The following is an 18,932-nucleotide window of genomic DNA, read 5'->3' as shown; positions in this document are numbered from 1 at the left end:
GCGAAATACTGGAAGTAGTAGGCGAATATGTCTACTTAGGAAAGGTAGTGACTGCAGATCCGGACCACGAAAGGGAAATAACTAAGAGAATACGATTGGGATGGAGAGCATTTGGAAGGCACTCAAAAGTTGTTACAAACAGCTTACTGGTATCACTCAAGAGGAAAGTGTATAACAGTTGCATCTCACCTGTACTCACCCATGGGGCTGAAAAATGCAGGTTAATGAAAAGGGTTCTACTTAAGTTGACGGCAACGCAGAGGGCCATGGAACGGAAAATGGTAAGTGTAACGTTAAGAGATAGGAAGCGTGCAGAGTGGGTCAGAGAAATAACTCGTTACTGGCATTCTAGTGGAAATCAAGAAGAAGAAATGGGCATGGGCAGGACATGTAGTACGAAGAGAGGATAACCGATGGTCCCTTAGGGTAACAAACTAGATTCCAAGGGAAGGAAAGCGTAGCAGGGGACGGCAGAAAATTAGGTGGGTGGATGAGATTAAGAAATTCGCAGGGGTCAAATGGATGCCCCAACACAGGACCGGGTTAATTGGTAGAAAATGAGAGAGGCCTTCACCCTGCAGTGCGCATTGTCCGGCTGATGATGATGATGATGATGATGATATGTGCGAAAGTAAAAGTATTTCGTTGGCGTTTTCTCGCGTTGGTATTATTGTACGGGTATTATCGATATTTAGAGCCCTTCACTCCTTCCACGAGTTCTTATTCACTCAGCTACTTGAGGCCACTATCCGTGACAAATCCATGGACGAACGATGTTTAGTGATCGGTACAGGTAAACTGCTGTGGAAATGTCTACCGAGCTTTTGACGGCCGAGAATTTACGTAAAAGCGCTTATAAATAACTATCGGAAAAGGTTTCCAAGTCATTTTGGAAAAAAAAAAAAAAGTTGCCCAATATCCTTGATTTAGAGCGTGTAAATAGGCTGCTAAATAGAAAGTCTTATAAGATCCCCGAGGCGCTGTCCGTAGAACGGCTGCATCACAATTTCGGAACAAAACGTGCTAAAATTGGTACCACTTGGAAGTTCGATTAGTGGTGGCCATGTAACAATATAGTAGACCAGATAAGGAGTGGGAACCATACCCCTGCGACATGTGCTGTGCACACCGTCCACACCGTCGTTCTATACTCTCCGATTCGGTGGCAACGAATGCTGCGAGGTCAACTCTATGGGTGGCATCGAGTGTTGAGCATGCCGGCAGAGGTTTTAGCGCGATGGATTTTGAGTTTAAAATAATGCTGAATGACGGAAATCATGTTAACGGAAAATGAAGCTTTAAATAGCTTGTCCGTATTGAGAGAAAAAGAGAAATGAGACGAAATAGAAGGATGGAATGAGAGAAATTTATAACATCATAGACACCCGTTAGCCGCAAACAGAAAAAAACCTTTCTCTGAACTGACAGAAAAAAAAAGAAGAAAATAACGACATGACATAGAAAGTTTCTGTCCATTTCTCAGCCGCTTTCTTTCCGTCGTAAACAAAAAAAAAAAAACAAAAAAAAAACATGAAATGATGAAAAAAAAAAATGGAAACACAGCAGAACAGAAATTTTCTGGCAGGCCTGCAGCCAGAAATGACTTTTTTTATTTCTAAGAAAAAAAAAATTGCAGTGTAGATTTCGAGATGCTTTTGAATCAAAACCTCCGTTCAAAAACCTTCGAGGCTGGATAGGACGCGGAAACCTAAGTATCGGCATACTGCATACCCTTGAAAGAACGGGAACTATACACGTCACACATTGCGCGAATTTCTAGGCAAAAACGCGACGACTTTTTCAATGTCTCTATTCCGCTTGTCACTGTCATTAGGTTGGCAGCAACGTTCAGCAGTGGAGAAACGTCGCAAGTGATGTTAACCAGAAAAAGAGAAAGAAGGAAGAGGACGCTATCGGGAACAATGCTTTCACGGGGCGGCGCTCGCGTTCCCTGCCCGTCTGCTGGGAGCAGGGCCCTGGCCGCAGGGGCCCTCCGCCCGTCCGAGTCCAGCCATGGCCCTGGACCCGGACAGCTTCAACGAGCAGGCCATGGCCCTGTTCAGGGCCGCATTGGACGCCAGCGCCCCAAAGGACAACGTGCTCTGCTCTCCGCTGGGCATCGTCACCGCGCTGGCAGCCGCCGAAGGGCCAAGGTACACTACACACGCGCGAACCTGGATCGCTGAAAAGCGCAGGTAGTTCACCTCAATGAGGCTTCGCTTGTTTCGTGCGGCTTCGATATAGCAACCACAGCTGCCGCAGAAGGCCAATGTTCCTTCGGGATTTCAAAAGCAGCCCTGCTCCGGAGCGACTCTTAGTTCGTCCATGAAATATCGCGTGAGCGACGATATACCAGTGCCACTTTCCATAACCTAAAGCTGAGCAGGAATGTCAGCAGTGAAAAGCACTGATGCTAATGGTGTTCGTCCCCCCACAGCTCGCCACGGCTACAGCACAGCAAGCATGATCCGTACTGCATCTATTTATCAGTTTCCAATTTTCGGCACCAGGCGGATGGTCGCATTGTTTTTTTCTCCAAGTGAGCGGCAGACGGTTTCTAGTGAACATCGTCCTATGCTCATGCCGTTACCAGCCTTGAACCAGATTTCGACATAGGTTGCGTCAATTGCATAAGAAGAATCGAAACCACTGACTGCACTGCCCGCTCTACTCTGTCTTCCTTCAGGAGGAGCAATCAAATATGCCGCAGCATGTGATCAAAGCTACATCGATCGGCGAAACTTCGAGCGAATAATTTGCAGCAATACAGTCATTAAAAGAAAATCTTCCCACGGACATTTCGTAATTTTTAAGCGCCTTTGCTTATTTTTTTACACATCTGTAATTTTTTTTATCTAAAATAGCTCGTACATAACACAGTGCTGGAATTCACCCTACAAGAAGATACGTTTATACATAGAAGTTCACAAATAATTGTAGTTTGCGAAAAACGAAAAACTGCGTTTGCTGGAGCTTTCTTTTCTTTTATTTATTTATTTATTTATTTATTTATTTATTTATTTATTTATTTATTTATTTATTTATTTATTTATTTATTTATTTATTTATTTATTTATTGTGAGCGAATTCGCCCTGGAGGGGCCATTGAGGTTCTCCATTTCCCTCAACTTCGGGTCTCTGCCACCAGCATATGCATTTCCTCTTACAGTGTCCGGTTTGTGTTAGCTGGCCATCAATTATCCTTCCTACGCATTGCTCACCATACAGCCATGCCAAGGCCTGCCGCCTGAATTAAACAAAAGTGACCGAGAAAACCCCTGTTCCCTATCAGCGCTGCTGGTCAAGGCCGTAACAGGGGGGTGGAGGGGGGAGTCAGAACACCTCGCGAAAGTTTTTGAACGCTGACTCCTCCCCCCCCCCCCCCCCCCCTTCTTTCATTTCTTTCAACTTGATGTTATCAACGAAACAGCTATCCCTCCGTATTTATTAAAGCGGAGAAATGACCGATATATTATTTGGGCGCAAGCTCTCTTCTTTCTTCGTGTTTTTACTGGTGACGTATTAACACCTTCTGAGAAATATTTTTGGCTGTAGCGCTGACCTTCTTCCGTCGTACCGTCATCGTGGTACACATTTTCGTAAGTGACGTATACAAAGGCTATTGCATAGTGTGGAGGCATCAGCGCTTGGTATTCCTGGCCAAACGCGCGTAACGACGGGCGCTGCTTCGGAGCGGAGGGAGAACGGACAGAGTGAACTGGCCGTCGAGATGAACAGATGAACTTAAGCAGATTAAACCTAGCTTCGCCGTACTACTCCGCAGACCGGGGCTCAAGACAGGCCTCCGGCCGGGCGACCTGGGCGGCGTTGCAGAGTGCGTCAAGAGGCTGCAGCGCTGTGATGCCGTCCGGCTGGGAAACCTGCTGCACGCGGACACGGCGCTCGCTGCAGAGTACCTGGCGCTCTTCGAGGGCAGCCTCGGGGGAAAGGTAATCATCCATCACTATTAGGAACCTCCGCGTGTCTGTGACTATCTGCCATGAGTACCAAGCAATTTGCGTGGATATACACGGTACTCTTGCGAAAAGCGCGGACTGGGCTTTCTGCCAGGAGCGTCTGTTTCGAGTACAACTTTCTTTGTAAAAAATTACGAGGGACTTTAGCGACTGAAGTAGTGAAAGGCGAAAGCCTGAGTGCCGCATTCTGCTGTGCAACAAACAGTAATTAGTTATTAATTAATCACTGAGTGGGAAATTAATTACTAACGCATCAATTAGTCATTGATTAATTAATTAGTCATTAATTAACCGTTGATAGGCATATGATCACATCATCATCATCAGTCTGACTATACCCACTGCAGGGCGAAGGCCTCTCCCATATTTCTCCAATTAACCCTAATTAATATGGCCATATAAGGCACGCATACTGTGGTGGTGCTCCATGATTGGGCAAGACCCCTATGACGTCATCCCGCTTCGGCCAATCAGAGCCTCCGCAAAAGCGGGACACATTTTGTCCACGACAGCATGAACCATTAAAGGCTTTCGCCTTAAAAGTCGCGGTCAGAGCACAAGTCCAGCTTCCCGGCACATTTCTTAAAGTGACGCAACTGTGGGACACACATAAGATAACGTTGTGCACATTTCGATGGGAATGATAAAAGCTTTCGATGCGTAACGAAATTTTGCTTTTCAAGTTGCGGCCACAGAGAGTACATCTGCCATAGAAAATCAATGTGCTGCTTTCAAATAATTTTTGAGGCAACCGTGGAATACCGTAAGATATACGTTTAAAAACATGCTAATATAGCATTGATCAAAGTTTCCGATGGGCAGGAAAAATTCACCAGTGAAGTTTGTCCTGCGTTGTTACGAGTAATAAAGACTGCCATAAAAACAGATGGGCGCCTTTTTGGAAACAGATAGCGAAACATCGCAATCGTCCTCGCCGTCGAATGTAGATGCAGGCAGGAAAAGAATTCAACCAAAGACCACTGCATTCCGACATGGGGGCACGTTGAGGTGACTACTACTGCTGGTAGTAGTAGTAGTAGTAGTAGTAGTAGTAGTAGTAGTAGTAGTAGTAGTAGTAGTAGTAGTAGTAGTAGTAGTAGTGGCAGTAGTAGATGTAGTAGTCTTCGACTAAAGGCGCACCGCACTCCTACATGGAGGCACGTTGAGGTGACTACTACTAGTAGCAGAGTAGATAGTAGTAGCAGCAGCAGCAGTAGTAATGGCAGGAGTAGTAGTAGTCACCTCAACGTGCTTCCATGTCGGAATGCGGTGCGCCTTTAGTCGAAGACTACTACCACTACTACTGCTCCTGCTACTACTACCACTACTACTACTGCCACTACTATACTACTACTATTACTACTGCTAGCAGCAGCAGTATAGTAGTACTAGTAAGTTCTAGCGCAAAGAAGGAAGACCGAACTGCTCCAGGGGCAGCGCAGCATGTAGGCATCAGGGGTTGGCCCATGAAACTTCGTTTAGATTTGCCACGGTTCGCTGCGTCCTTCTCGGCGGCGCGTCGACAGAGCCGCTAAAAGCATTTCATGTTTAAGAATACAAGCCTGCCGAGTGATGATGTGCGGATATGCTGAATGTTATGGCGATGTTATACAATATGTGAAAAAATATGTCCGAAAACACTTTTCCAGAATGTTCGACATCCGTAGGTATAGATACTATGTCGTACTATCGGGGGACAAAAAGCCCCTGGAAAGCGAATCTGGTGATTCTGTATTACAGAAACATGATGTAAACGAATTATCATTTTTTCTACATGTGAGAGAACTAAGTCCGAATTTCACACCCACAAGTATAGATAGCTTGTGACTACTGACCGATACGAACGTTATGCGCTTTTGTTGACGTTCCAGGGACGTCACATGAATGGGTACGCTGTAAATACGGTCCCAGTCTCGGTGATGCGTCCCTGATCTGTTAGTCCGCACCGCGATTTGCCATACGCGGCGGCCGAACTTGGTAGACCAATATCAGCAAACCAACACGCGTTCCCTAACAATATGCGTGAACCTGTAAAAACGAACGCAGCTTTCCCACAACAAAGCGTTGGTCGTATAGAACCTTTCTCCGCTAGGTTAAGTTCCTAATTGTCAAGTGAAGCCCACTTTTTTACGCACCCTCGCAGTTTCGACAGACGGACGCGTCGTCCCAAAGCGCAGCCTCCAATGAAATGAGCGCCTCGACCAATGCCTGGGCTTCCGAACTGACGGACGGCGCTGTGACAAGCGTCTTCAGCACAGAAGACTTGCGAACACAAATCGACAATGTCGGGCCCCTTCCGACGGCCGAACAAAAGTGTTCGCTGCCAGAACCACAGGTGCAGTACAAATATCACCAACGATTTGCAACAGGATACTGTGATCCGCGATTCGCCACCGTGACCCTCTACCGCGCGTGGGCGGGGCGCATAAGCTGATTGGTTCCGACGCGGCAGGTCTATATGTGCCGACATCCAGTATGTGGCGCCACCTATCGGCGTCAAGGCGATCTGGGCATGCGCAGTAGAACACACGGTGACAGATCACGGTAGCGGATCGCGGTAAACTGAAACAATGTGCACAGACTGAAGTTCCCCTTCTATGAATAGATTACCGCTTACTATAGAGCCAAAACAGTCCCTAGCTGAAAGCGGTACGTTATTCTCTAAGCTATAAAAAGGAAAAAAAAAGGACGAGAAATATGTAATGAGGCCACAGGAGAGAAGTCCAGCAGAGCTCAGTTCTTAACACCTCACTAATCGCCTAAGAGCGACCCACAAGTATTCTATAATTGCCTTTCATATTGCGTTGATCAAAGGACAAACATACATTCACGATGATGTTCTAGCTGAAATCAATAAGGAGGAAGTCGGCTCGGGCGAAGCATATGTGATGACTACGAATAACCAATGTTACATACGCGACATAAATGGAAGAAAAATGCAGTTCTGGACGGCAGAGTTTAAAAGAGATTAGCCATTTTCAGCAGATATCCGCCATTTTCAAAACCGGCTAGAAAGGCGGCGCTTTATTGGACATTGCGGCCTGTGCTCACAGAGCGGGAGAGAACCGAGGATGAAGCTCCCCAACACTCACCTCCGCCAACGTCCACGTCCGCTGGTATTGGACAGGACGAATCGGAGACGCAACAGAAGAGGCCTATGCATGCCCTCCAGAGAGCACAGGATATCTCCTGTGGTGGTCATCGATGACCACCACAATCATAGGATCTCGAACACACGGTGCACGCAGGGCTCGTGCCTGGTCAACCTGGTGTACCTGAACAGCCGCTGGGAGGAGGCCTTCCGGCGGGCGGGCGAGCAGCCCTTCTACGTGGAGCCCGACCACGCCCTCATGGTACCCATGATGACGCAGAGCGGCAATGAACTGCCCTACATGCGGGAGCCGCGCTTCGCCTGCATCCGCCTGCCCTACGACTGCCCGGCGTCCCAGATGGCACTCTTCCTGCCAGCACTGAGGGCGGGGGGACTCGAACAGGACGTGCTGCCGGCGCTGAGCCGCTGGGCGGACATGCGCGCTGTCCTGGACAGGCTCGCCTGGACCACCGACGTCACCGTCACTCTGCCCAAGGTCGATGCGCGGCGCTCTCTGCGCGCTTGTCCAGACACCCTCGCACTAAGCGAGCTTTCAATAGACTCTCTTAACGTTAAGAGATAGGAAGCGTGCAGAGTGGGTCAGATAAATAACTTACTGACATGCTAGTGGAAATCAAGAAGAAATGGGCATGGGCAGGATATGTAGTGCGAAGAGAGGATAACCGATGGTCGCTTAGGGTAACAAACTGGATTCCAAGGGAAGGAAAGTGCAGCAGGGAGCGGCAGAAAGCTAGGTGGGCGGATGAGATTAAGAAGTTCGCAGGGGTCAAGTGAATGCAGCTAGCACAGGACCGGGTTAATTGGAGTAATAAGGGAGAGGCCTTCGCCCTGCAGTGGGTATAGTCAGGCTGATGATGACTATAAATATTAAGTTAGCTTCGCCTCATACCTTGATGATCCATCAATTGCGGAAGAGCAATTGTTTTTTTTTTTTTTGCAACTTCACGTTATGGCCATAATTCGTTTGATTTATCCAACAGAATATGTTCACATAATCCCCTTGGTAGCACTGTATGCATCCATAGAGCAGTAACGCGTAATATTCACAATTTATCCTTGTTTTCTTGGTGGCCAGTGACGCCATGCAGGCTTGCGGCAAAGCGCATTGTGACGAAGCCAACTTAACGTGCTATGACAGGGGTCTATTATCAATCGTTCTGGAGAAATCATTTGGCAGCAATTGCGTTGTCATAGCTGCTAGTTCCTCAAAACAACGCCGCAGAACAATTTCAATCGCTCGCTGAGCAAAATTGGCTATTTCAGTGTTTTGCAGCTTTGTGGCAGCTTGTTCAGCGGCACAGTCAGGGCATATACATTGCTTGGAAATTTGAGGTGAAAATTCAGAACAGCTTTCACAGTCACGCGTCCTCTGTGTTAAACAGCACGATAAGTGGTGACTGGAAACTCTCGCGCGAGTGTGGATAGATGCCCTTTCTGTCGTCACGTCACATCGACGGGTATTAGCCCGGCCCGTCTCTGACAACCGTATGCCTTGGGAAGATGGCACAGTGCCTTGGGAGTTCATTTCGTTTCCTCAAATTTTCGGTACAGGCTTGGCTGGCTCCTGCTACTACTCACGCTACTGTCACGAAAGGCACATCGTTCGGTACTTCCGCGCCATGGGCGACGGCACATGTCGCGTCATTAGAACGCGTACGGTGACCTGAGAAAATACTGTCTGTTGACGACACACTGCAACGTTCCGCATTCCGTAGATAACGCGATAGGGATAACGCTATCTGGCGATAAGCTGTATACAGCACCGCACACGAGTGTTTCCGGGAAACACGTTATTGCGGATGTGGAGCCACGAACTATAGCACCACGAACGGTACACTGGGACAATCTCTCCACGACTAAAAATAAATATGACAACTCCAATTATCAATACAATCAGTGTGTCGGTCACCTTTGTACAATTCGTTCCGCATTGGAAAGTTGAAATAATTACCGAAAAAAGGACTCGGCACGACACAGAATGGTATATGTATCCTGAACGACTACAAAAGGAAGATAATTAGCTGATCGCGATCTATAGAAACCCCGCTACAAAATAGAGCTGGGATGAGCAATATACCACTGCCGATAGTTGTCCATCACCGCGACATGGTAAAACAAGAAAAGAAAAATACCGGCAATTAGCGATAGTTAAGCGGGAAAAAAATCACGCCTAGGCAACTTAAATTTGACCTAATTCCGTTATGTATTACACTGAACTCAAAAGGTAAGCTACTCGCATTTAATTTGTTCCAAAATCTAGCCTTTGCTGGAAGCGCGCAACTGCCTTGTTCACGCAGGTCATGATTGAGTCACCGACCTTGGACCTGCGCAAGTCCCTCAAACGCGTAAACCAGAAACAGCCGCCGCCTCCTAACGAAGCCACTCCAAGTTTGGAATCAAAGCCGGTCGGCCCTAACAATCAAACGGCGTGCGCGGACAAGCCAAACCCGACAGCCAACACCGATGTGTGCACCACACCAAGCACCACAACCGTCGGATCGAGTAACGACAGCGCCAGGATGTTCAGCTACGCGAACGCCGACGACCTCTGGGTGGATGGGCTGTTCCACAAGGCGACCCTGGATCTGACCACGCGAGGTGGAAGGTCGCCCGCAGGTTTCTCGACGTTGCTCTCGCTCTGCACAACCATTCCGGTCAACGAACCCGTGCGCTTCACGGTCGACAGGCCGTTCATGTTCGTCGTCCTCAAGGAGGACCTCTTGCTTATGGTCGGCCTCGTCAGGAACGTCCTGCCCAAGGCATAAGACGACGACCCCAAGAAGTATACTTCACCTGGTTCACCTGGTCCTGCCCTGGTGTGGACCCGCAACCCCGTTACGCGCTGACGTGACCCCTGACGCGACCTTTTCTGGAATGACGGGTGTCTATACATGGCTATGCTCGCGATGGCCGTGGGCCTTTCAAAAAATTTCCCACGCGTGACGACTGGGATATGCTGTATAAGGCAGCGGTGCGTTAATGGCTGTTAAAGTACACGACAGTTTGCACAATTTCGGCAGCTGACGCTTATAGCTTTAAAAAAATTTGCGCGCTAGTTTAATAGCAAGTTTCTTCCTGCAAATTGACGGATGACGTCTATTCACGACGTGGAAGCCAGCAAATTATAAAGGCAGACTCCAGCGCTTACCGCGCAGAAAGAAATGGAAAGCGTAAATTACCACTGAACGGTGATCGGTTGAAGAGAACGCTTACAAATGCGCTAGCACATGTATAGCAATGGTTATGGGCGTATACATCTAGCCCCGTGTGAAATAATCGCCGAGTTCTGTGACTGAAGTATTAAACCTTGTCGAAAATTCGACCAGTTCCACATATCAACGCCCTGTTGTCGATGTACAGCTTGGTTATAGGTGGGGTTAAAGTCTCAAAGTGACTTTTAAAGATATGTAGTCTAGTAGTTGCAAAAAAAAAAAAAACAATGACTATTTGCTAGATGCAGCTAGCATCGGAGCTCAAAACATAATTGCAAATTAATGTAGCACTGCCCCCCCCCCCCCCCCCCCCCCCCTCAAACTGAGGTGCGCATAGGGAGCGCCGGTCGACACTGCAGGAGTGCGAAGACCGCGTGCGAGAATCTCAACTCCACAGCAGCCATGATAACCTGCACGCCAGCGTCAAGGAAAAACTGCACAGCGGTCGCGGCGGCCAATTACTCTGACGGATGACACTCTATAGTTGCCTCCCGGCTAAAGAGCATAATTACATGCGCAATAATTTCCACGCTCTCGATCGGTAGCAGTGCTGAGCAGCGAGCTCTAGCGAACAGTGGGCAGGAGGTCAACCCTGGCTATGTGAACAACAGGTTTCAAACACGCGCTGAAGAAACCGGCGGCTGCGGCGAGACGTTTCGCACTGATAAGTTTGGTGGTTTGGTGCTGACGCATTGACAACTTCATCGACCGCGCTTGCCGCCTCGTCTTCCCTTCTCCCTGCATCGAGTAGGACTGTGCGTCATGCGAAACAATAATTTTGACAGGGCAGGCAATATCCGCATTCGGCGATCTGCAGCTGCACCTTGCGCCGCTTCCAGGTTTCGCTTGGAAGAATGAGTGAAACTCGGAGTCGGCTGCGTGTAGTTGAATATCCCATCGCACGTTAAGTGTGCGAAATTAGAGCAGTCTTTCATATAGGTATGTCTTCAATTCGTTTTCTTTCTGGATTGGTGCGCGAAGATGCTCATACTTCAATAAAATTTCGGTTGGGCCTATAGCTGGTTCATGTCTGCTTGCACAAGGGTGGTTTCAGGTCTATATATGCGTTGTTGCCACGAAGAATAAAGTAGTTAGTAATAGCGCCTGTCCTTGTCTCCGTGGATTATCTACTGTTTGCGCTCTTCAATTCCGCAAAAAATGCTTATACTGACTGTCCAGTCTTGCCAAGCGCGAAATCTGACGAACATTGGGGCATTTTTTTTTTCGCTCCCTGCAAAGTTCTGGCGAACATTAGGGGCTTTTTTAATTTCTCTCCTCTCTCCCTGCGAAGTCGTGACGGTCTTAGAATATCAGTGGTGTGTATACCATGCATTCAAAATTTGCGCGTAATGTTTGATGCCCAATACGTGGTGGCATCCGCACAAACTGAAATCGCTATGACTTTCTAGGCTTGGTATAGCGTGCGTGTTTGGAACAGTTACGAGGCACAAACGACAGACAAGCGCAAAATGAAGAAAACTCTCACTTCCACAGGTATGAGGAAGGCGAGGCCGCAAGAAGACAAAACAGCGAAAGCAGTGGAGCTGCTCTGGAAAGCCTGGGTAATGGCTTTGTTAATCGTTTACATCTCGAGTGTAGCAGTGTACGGCAATCATAATTCAAGCTGCCTCCATTTCGAGGCCCGTTAGCGAAGGGAGTGGTGCCAGTGACCATCATCATCTCCTGCCATTGGATAACACAGTAAGAAAAAAAAGATGACAAGAAAGGTCAAGGATTAGTAAAATAGGGAAAGAAAGAGGGAAAATAAACAAAAACTGCCACGAATAATACGGAGCAAAACGAATGGGCGGACAAAAAGCACTTGCGGCCCTCAGCGTATACTTCTCTGCCTCTCCCCGTCCGCTTTCGGTTTGCCTTCTTCATCCAACACACAGAGTGCAACGCGTGTAACGCGTGTAACGAGAAGTGGAGGCTGCTGCAAAGGCGCGCGCAGGAAAGGGATCCCGGAAAACAGACCGCGCTAGCACGCGTCAAAGGGAGCGAGGATAAATAGTGCGGCCACAACAAACATGGCGCTTGCGGCGATATACGAGTACCCCGTCGAGGAAACGACGAGTAGTGCACGGTCGACAGCGCCGAGCGCCGTGTGTACGCGTGGCAGTCATAATGCAGTACGAGACGACGACGACGTGCTGGTGGTGTGGTGAGAAAACGGCGCTGAAACTAGGCTGGGTTCGTTCCGGTGGTGTGTCTCTGACAGCGAACTGTTGCTGTTACCGCTGTGTACTTTCACCTAACAATATATCCCTAGGGACCATGTGATAGTGGCCACGTCATTTTGGGTCACGTGATATGAGCTTAACGATGCTGACGCAGTTAGAACATGCAAGAGTTACGAAAGAGATGGTCAACGCGCGCATCGCTTCTTGGCACTGCTCTCGCCAACTGAAATCACAAAACTGCAGGCTGCAACTATAACGTTTGTAAAAACGAAGGCTGCAACGCATAATAATAATAATAATAATAATAATAATAATAATAATAATAATAATAATAATAATAATAATAATAATAATAATAATAATAATAATAATAATAATAATAATAATAATAATAACTGGTTCACAGGAAGGGAAAGGCGCAGTATCTGTCACACTTACTCTGTGGACACCTGAACCGCGCCGTAAGGGAAGGGATGAAGGTGGGAGTGAACGTGGAAAGAAAGAAAGAGGAGCCGTAGTGGAGGGTTATGAAGTAATTTCGACCACCTGGAGATCTTTAACGTGGGCTGACATCGCACAGCACACGGACGCCACTTCGTTTCGCCTCCATCAAAACGCAGCCGCCGTGGTCGAGTTCGAACCCGGGTACTCCGGCACAGTAGTCGGGCGTCTTACCACTGCACCACCCCGGCGAAGTCTGAAGGTATTTAGGGTAAATGCAGTGATAACTTCAGATCGGTTTGATTATGGAACTCATTATGCAGAATAATAGAAACGAAAATCACACCGAAACATCTAAAGAGTTCGCGGTCAGTTTTGCATGTGTAGTTGCTTTTCCCGTTTCTTTAATTTCCTGCAGTTTTACTGCGACTTGGTGATTCGCATTTTAAGATTTTGCGCGTTCAAATGTTTATTTTATTTTCTCCCGCAATCAGCAGTTAACTCGCTGTTCGTATTAAAGATTCGGGAGAAAAGGCAAGGCGTCCCCTTTCATCCATCTAAACTGGAATCGCCTCCTGCCCACGTAACGCAATAAATACTCAATTTTGGGAATACATACTAACAATAAATATTAATTTATGTATCAGGTCGACGTGCGCGCAGTGAATAGCTACTTTGTTCGAAGAGAGTTGGAGGCCGCGCTGAGAGCAAAACAATAAATAAGCACGAAAAGAAAAGCCAGGAAGGAACAATACACGACAAAAAATACATAGAAAAATTTGCACCTGAAATTGACGCGCATTCATAAGTTCCAACTCGTAACAATAGGAAACGTTTCAGCCGCCAATTTCTGCGCGTGTGTTTTATTCTTGGTCCATTATTATCTGTTCACGCAGTTGTTGTCCTGTCAGAAAAGAAAAAAGCTTGATTCAGAGCGTGCTCTAGTTTTCTTTTTTTTTTTTTTTTCTTGCCCCGCTGCACATAGCAGGAACGAAGATTTCGGAGCACATATTCGCGAATTATAGCATTTTAGCACACTGTAACATCGATACCCTTCCTGATCCTCTTTTCCCCGCTATAATTTCTGAGGTATGCCACACTATAAAGCACCTCGTTATAGTCTGTGTCACACTACTAACTCTTTGGCCCACTACATGCTGGCGCCTATGGGGCTGAAACGTGGAAGCTAACCAAGAGGGTTCTACTTAAGTTGAGAACAACGCAGAGGGCTATGGAACGAAAAATGGTAGGGGTAACGTTAAGAGATGGGAAGCGTGCAGAGTGAGTCAGAGAAATAACTCAAGTTACCGACATTCTAGCGGAAATCAAGAAGAAGAAATGGACATGGGCAGGACATGTAGTGCGAAGAGAGGATAACCGATGGTCGCTTAGGGAAACAAACTGGATTCCAAGGGAAGGAAAGCGTAGCAGGGGGCGGCAGAAAGGTGGGCGGATGAGGTTAAGAAGTTCGCAGGGGTCAAGTGGATGCAGCTAGCACAGAACCGGGTTAACTAGGAGAAATATGGGAAAGGCCTTCGCCCTGCAGTGGGTATAATCAGGCTGATGATGATGACGCTGCTGGCGCCACCTGACAGTGCACATTTGCGGTGCCGAGACCACCGCAGTGTACCGGCGTCGACACCAGAAATGTGCACTGTCAGGTGGCGCCAGCATGCAGTGTGGCATAAAGTCACTTAGTGTGGCATGGCTCAGTACGTGGAGGGGGTAGAGAGGGGACTATACATTTTTCATCCCGACTATTCATGCTTGGGTGGAACATGATAAAAGGTTAAACTGATCATTAACATGGCAGAAGGTGCGTTAACCGAGAAGTAGGAGGACGGCGCTTCCTCTCGAACTGTCTACGCCTTTTCCAAACCAACCAATGTTTTTTTTTTCTTTTTTCCAGTAAAATTTGTACGTTTTAGGAGACAACAGCCGGTAAACCATTTCTCGCGTTACGCCTAAGTATGCCCCGCAGTGTGCATATCGATACTGTCACGTGGTGGTGACAAGGCCGATCATGACAACAAATGAAGAGTCTGATGGGAGTGCGCTAAAGGATCTCTTTATTGGGTTGTACCGTGACCACCGAGAGTTTAACGAGGCCTGTGCGGTACCTTTGCCAGCAACGAAACGTACGTACACTACAGCGGACAGGCGATAAACGGTCCGTATATGAAACTGCGGGCACGGGTGTGAGCAAAGTGGCGAGAGGAAGTCACGTGACTTTACACAAATCCACGCTCGCAGCTTTATCAGCTGGCCCTTTATCCCCCATCCGCAGTCCTGACCAAGGAAATGATAAAGACGCACTCAGCGATACCCAGCTTGCAAAATATACAAAACGCACATTATCCTTTCGTGCGCTACAATCATGGTGATAAGGCTGCACGTCAGCGGCTGTTGAAAAACAACCACAGATAAAGTTTTTAACGGCTCGGGGCAATTTGTAGTGCCTCCACGCGACTGCCTGAGCTCTGCCACGTGGGAAACCTAGCGCCACCACCAAGATTTTAACAAGGCCTTTGCATCACCTTCTCTCCCATCAGCGAACGTCATGACAAGCGGATGAGTGATAAAGGATCAGCCACATCTGCGCGTACAGGCTTGGGTACAGAGGCGAGATGACATCATGTGACTCGACACAGATTCGCGCTCGCACCTTCATTTGCTGGTACTTTATCGCCATTCGCCTGTCGTGACATAGGCTGCACGGAGTGCGCAGGCCTTGCCAAGATCTCGGTGGCGACGGACCTAGGCACGGTCGCGTTAAAGCCTGCCGGACACCACATAAAGGTATTCCTCCTCCTCTTCCTCCTCGCGGCAATATGCTAAAGCCCACCTGTTAAGTTTGGTTTGGTTTGGTTTGTGGGGTTTAACGTCTCAAAGCAACTTAGGCTATGAGAGACCCCGTAGTGAAGGATTCCGGAAATTTCGACCACGTGGGGTTCTTTAACGTGCACTGACATCGCACAGCACACGGGCACCTTGCTTATTAAGTGAAATGGTTTGAATAGCTGTCCGAATGTATAAAGTCTAACAGAGGGTAACTCCCTGTGATTATCGTTCTAGATGAAAATATATCTGTGGCTCTTTCTGGGCATGAGGATGTTTGTTACCTAGCGAATCAGCGAAAACGTTAACCAACGTTGATTAACGAACCATGATGCATGGACTTCGGCACATCGGCCATCTTGCCAGTTTCCCACCTGATGTGCTCATAATGCTGTTCAAAGTCCTCCCCCTCCTCTCTATCTCTCTCACACACATACGTAACTCTCACACACACGGTAAGACGCCCGACTACTGTGCCGGAGTACCCGGGTTCGAACCCGACCTCGGCGGCTGCGTTTCGATGGAGGCGAAACGAAGAGGCGTCCGTGTGCTGTGCGATGTCAGCGCACGTTAAAGATCCTCAGGCGGTCGAAATTACTGTGTAGCCCTCCACTACGGCTCCTCTTTCTCTCTTTTCACTTTAACTCCCACCTTCCTTCCTTCCCTTACGGCGCGGTTGAGGTGTCCACAAAAAACAAGTGAGACAGTTAACGCGCCTTTCACTTCCTATAAATAAATCAGTTTTTTTTTATACGCACACCCACAGTTATGGTATCATTCATCACTGCTTGCGGCTCGACATCGCAGGGCGCAGTGCAGGCATATTGCGCAAAGCATTCAGCTTGTGCATGCAAGGACTACGGTCCTTTCCAGCATGTCTATGACGAAACAGTATCAAAGCGCTAATTAAATGCACAGGTGCGAGGGGAGACAACTTGCGAAACGAGCCGAATGCTAACCCCAAAGGCAAAACCGGTTAATTTCAGTGATCGTGTCGTTGTATTGGCGCAGCTACGTTCAAATGGAGCGCTCTTCAATGTTTATTTATTCCTTTGCTATACGCAGGTGCGTATTTATGCGCCATTTTATAATTGTCAGGACGTTCATAAACTATAATTTAATGACACTGTCACGTGCTTGTTAATGAATTCCCCGATATTTTTGTTTTCTTCTTCCTTTTGCAATGGAGGGACAATCAGTGACGCAATCAAGTGGGGAACTCTCTCACTCAACGATTTCAATGCCTGGACAGCTGGGCTTCACTTGCATCATTCGGCTGTACTGCCCCCAACGAAGGAGCCATAACGCCGAAAAAGAAAAATGCTATCGCAGCCATTGGAGAAAAAAATTAAACACGAGAAAAAACACCGTACAAGGATCGAATTAATAGTCGACAACGTACTCCAAAAATTAACCACCAATATTTTCTCATAGTTAATAAGTCAGCCTCTTTCTGTTTCCGATTTCAAGCGAGGCCCCGTCAAAGGAGGAGTGCTATAGTAGATAGATTTAGCATACCGTGATCCGCGATCCGCCACCGTGACTCTCTACCACTCGTGGGCGGGGCGCACAAGCTGATTGGTTCCGATGCGGCAGGTCTATATGCTGACATCCAGTATGTGGCGCCATCCATCGGCATCAAAGTGATCTGAGCATGCGCAGTGGAACGCGCGGTGGCGGATCACGGTGGCGGATCGCGGATAACGGTGTGTGCTAAATCTCTTAGTGTCTGCGCCGTCACTGGCTCCGTTATCCTAGTGCCCTTTGACTTGACATCAACCACCGGCCACGTAATGGAGTGACGCCAAAAAAGGTTTTCCAGCTTGTGGGGACTCCGCACATCCCGCCATACCCGAGCCAAAGATCCGTCTGTCAGAGTTAATCAAACATTTTTTTTTTAATTTTCGATGTCTCACTGCCCTCAAGAACGCATAGAAAAAAAAAAAAAAACGTGTAAAGGTATGGGCACAACAGTTCTTTCTCTGCAACCTTTCTCCCCGCTATGCCCTCGAGATCACCACCTTCCGAAATATACACTAACGCCTCCCGATAGATACATCTATTGATCACACATTCAAATCAAAATTAAAATCGATCTCACGCCGAGGTCGGACGAACGGGGCGTTATGTTAGGTTGCAGCTAGCGAGCAGCCCCACCAAGGCAAATCAGCCAATTTGGGACTACAGTACAGTACTTCCAAAAGTACACACGCTGCAGACCTGATGCGTTTCGTTTATATCTTTTTTTTTTAACCTGAAAAAAAAAAAAGCAGATCTGCATTAGAATCCACAACGGACGATCTGAGAAGGACGCACAGACACCACCGAAGCGAATCCGAGAAGGCGTTAGCGCGCGCATTTCCAAGCGAACAATGCTTCACCGAACTTCGTTCGGCGACACAAGCGCACAACTCCGAGACGAGGCGCGCAAGGGACTTTACGCCCACGAGGAGTGGGGCCAAATCAAATTGGACCGAGCAGCAGCCACGGTCCGGCGGATCTCGCGAAAACATTTCCGCGGCTGTCTTTTACTTGGCACCGCCGAGATTCTCAATCGACCCGAGCGAGAAAGAAGTCTAGCGCAAGATTGAGAGAGGAAGAAAGAGAGGAGGAAGGCGGCTGTTTATTGGGGGCAAGGCGCGGCCGCGATCCACCTCGCTTCCTTCCGTCCATAGGATCCGCCGCCTCTTGGACACGGGCGGAAGCATCTCTTTGCGAGGCTCAAACGGGTGTATACGCGTACACAGTGGCGTGCACGACACGCAATGAGTTTACGAGCGAGCACACGACAGCTCGGGTTAAGATTTAGAGCCCCGAGGGGTTATAGCGTGTACAGAAATGATGTCAGCCTATTCCGCTCCGTCGGTCATGCTCTCTCTCTCTCTTTTAAAGAACTGACGAAATAGTAGAATGTAGAATAGTAGAACGAGAATGTGACAGCGGGAACAGTGATACTCTAAAAAATGTGTGTGAAATTACAGGTATTTTTAAAGAAAATTTCTATACCAGTACGGAGAATATCTGTTCTACTTCATTAAACGAAATACATTCACGAAAAAAAAAAAAAAAAACAACAGTAATTTTCTGTTTTCCAGCCGAAACCTTGATTGGAAGGCAAGCAATTAATATATTTTTGGCGTCTGTTCTACCTTCTACAGCAAACTGAGTA

General features: G+C 47.8%; 2 protein-coding genes across 3 annotated transcripts in view; one reads left to right on the top strand and one right to left on the bottom strand.

Moving 5' to 3' along the window:
• LOC146176613 (uncharacterized) overlaps window positions 1-18,932 on the bottom strand; it is a 239,223-nt gene that overhangs the window by 141,784 nt on the left and 78,507 nt on the right. The gene's annotated exons all lie outside the window — the stretch shown is intronic.
• On the top strand, window positions 2,014-9,854 carry LOC146176616 (uncharacterized). Its single transcript, XM_084581340.1, has 5 exons — window positions 2,014-2,153; window positions 3,785-3,950; window positions 6,121-6,312; window positions 7,226-7,564; window positions 9,387-9,854. The coding sequence occupies exons 1-5, from the start codon at window positions 2,014-2,016 to the stop codon at window positions 9,852-9,854; spliced, it is 1,305 nt and encodes a 434-aa protein (XP_084437466.1).

This window comes from Amblyomma maculatum, chromosome 10 (genome assembly GCF_055883805.1).
Source record: "Amblyomma maculatum isolate TAMU_Amacu chromosome 10, ASM5588380v1, whole genome shotgun sequence".
Classification (NCBI taxonomy): Eukaryota; Metazoa; Arthropoda; class Arachnida; order Ixodida; family Ixodidae; genus Amblyomma; species Amblyomma maculatum.
The sequence above is the reverse complement of the archived record's forward strand: the minus strand, read 5'-3'. Positions and strand labels throughout refer to the sequence as shown.

Excerpts from the sequence above, each read along its gene's own strand:
- LOC146176616 (XM_084581340.1), top strand. The coding sequence starts at position 2,014 with ATGGCCCTGGACCCGGACAGCTTCAACGAGCAGGCCATGGCCCTGTTC. Across the intron at positions 2,154-3,784 it reads GCAGCCGCCGAAGGGCCAAG|ACCGGGGCTCAAGACAGGCC; the intron begins GTACACTACACA and ends ACTACTCCGCAG. Across the intron at positions 6,313-7,225 it reads GTTCGCTGCCAGAACCACAG|GGCTCGTGCCTGGTCAACCT; the intron begins GTGCAGTACAAA and ends CGGTGCACGCAG.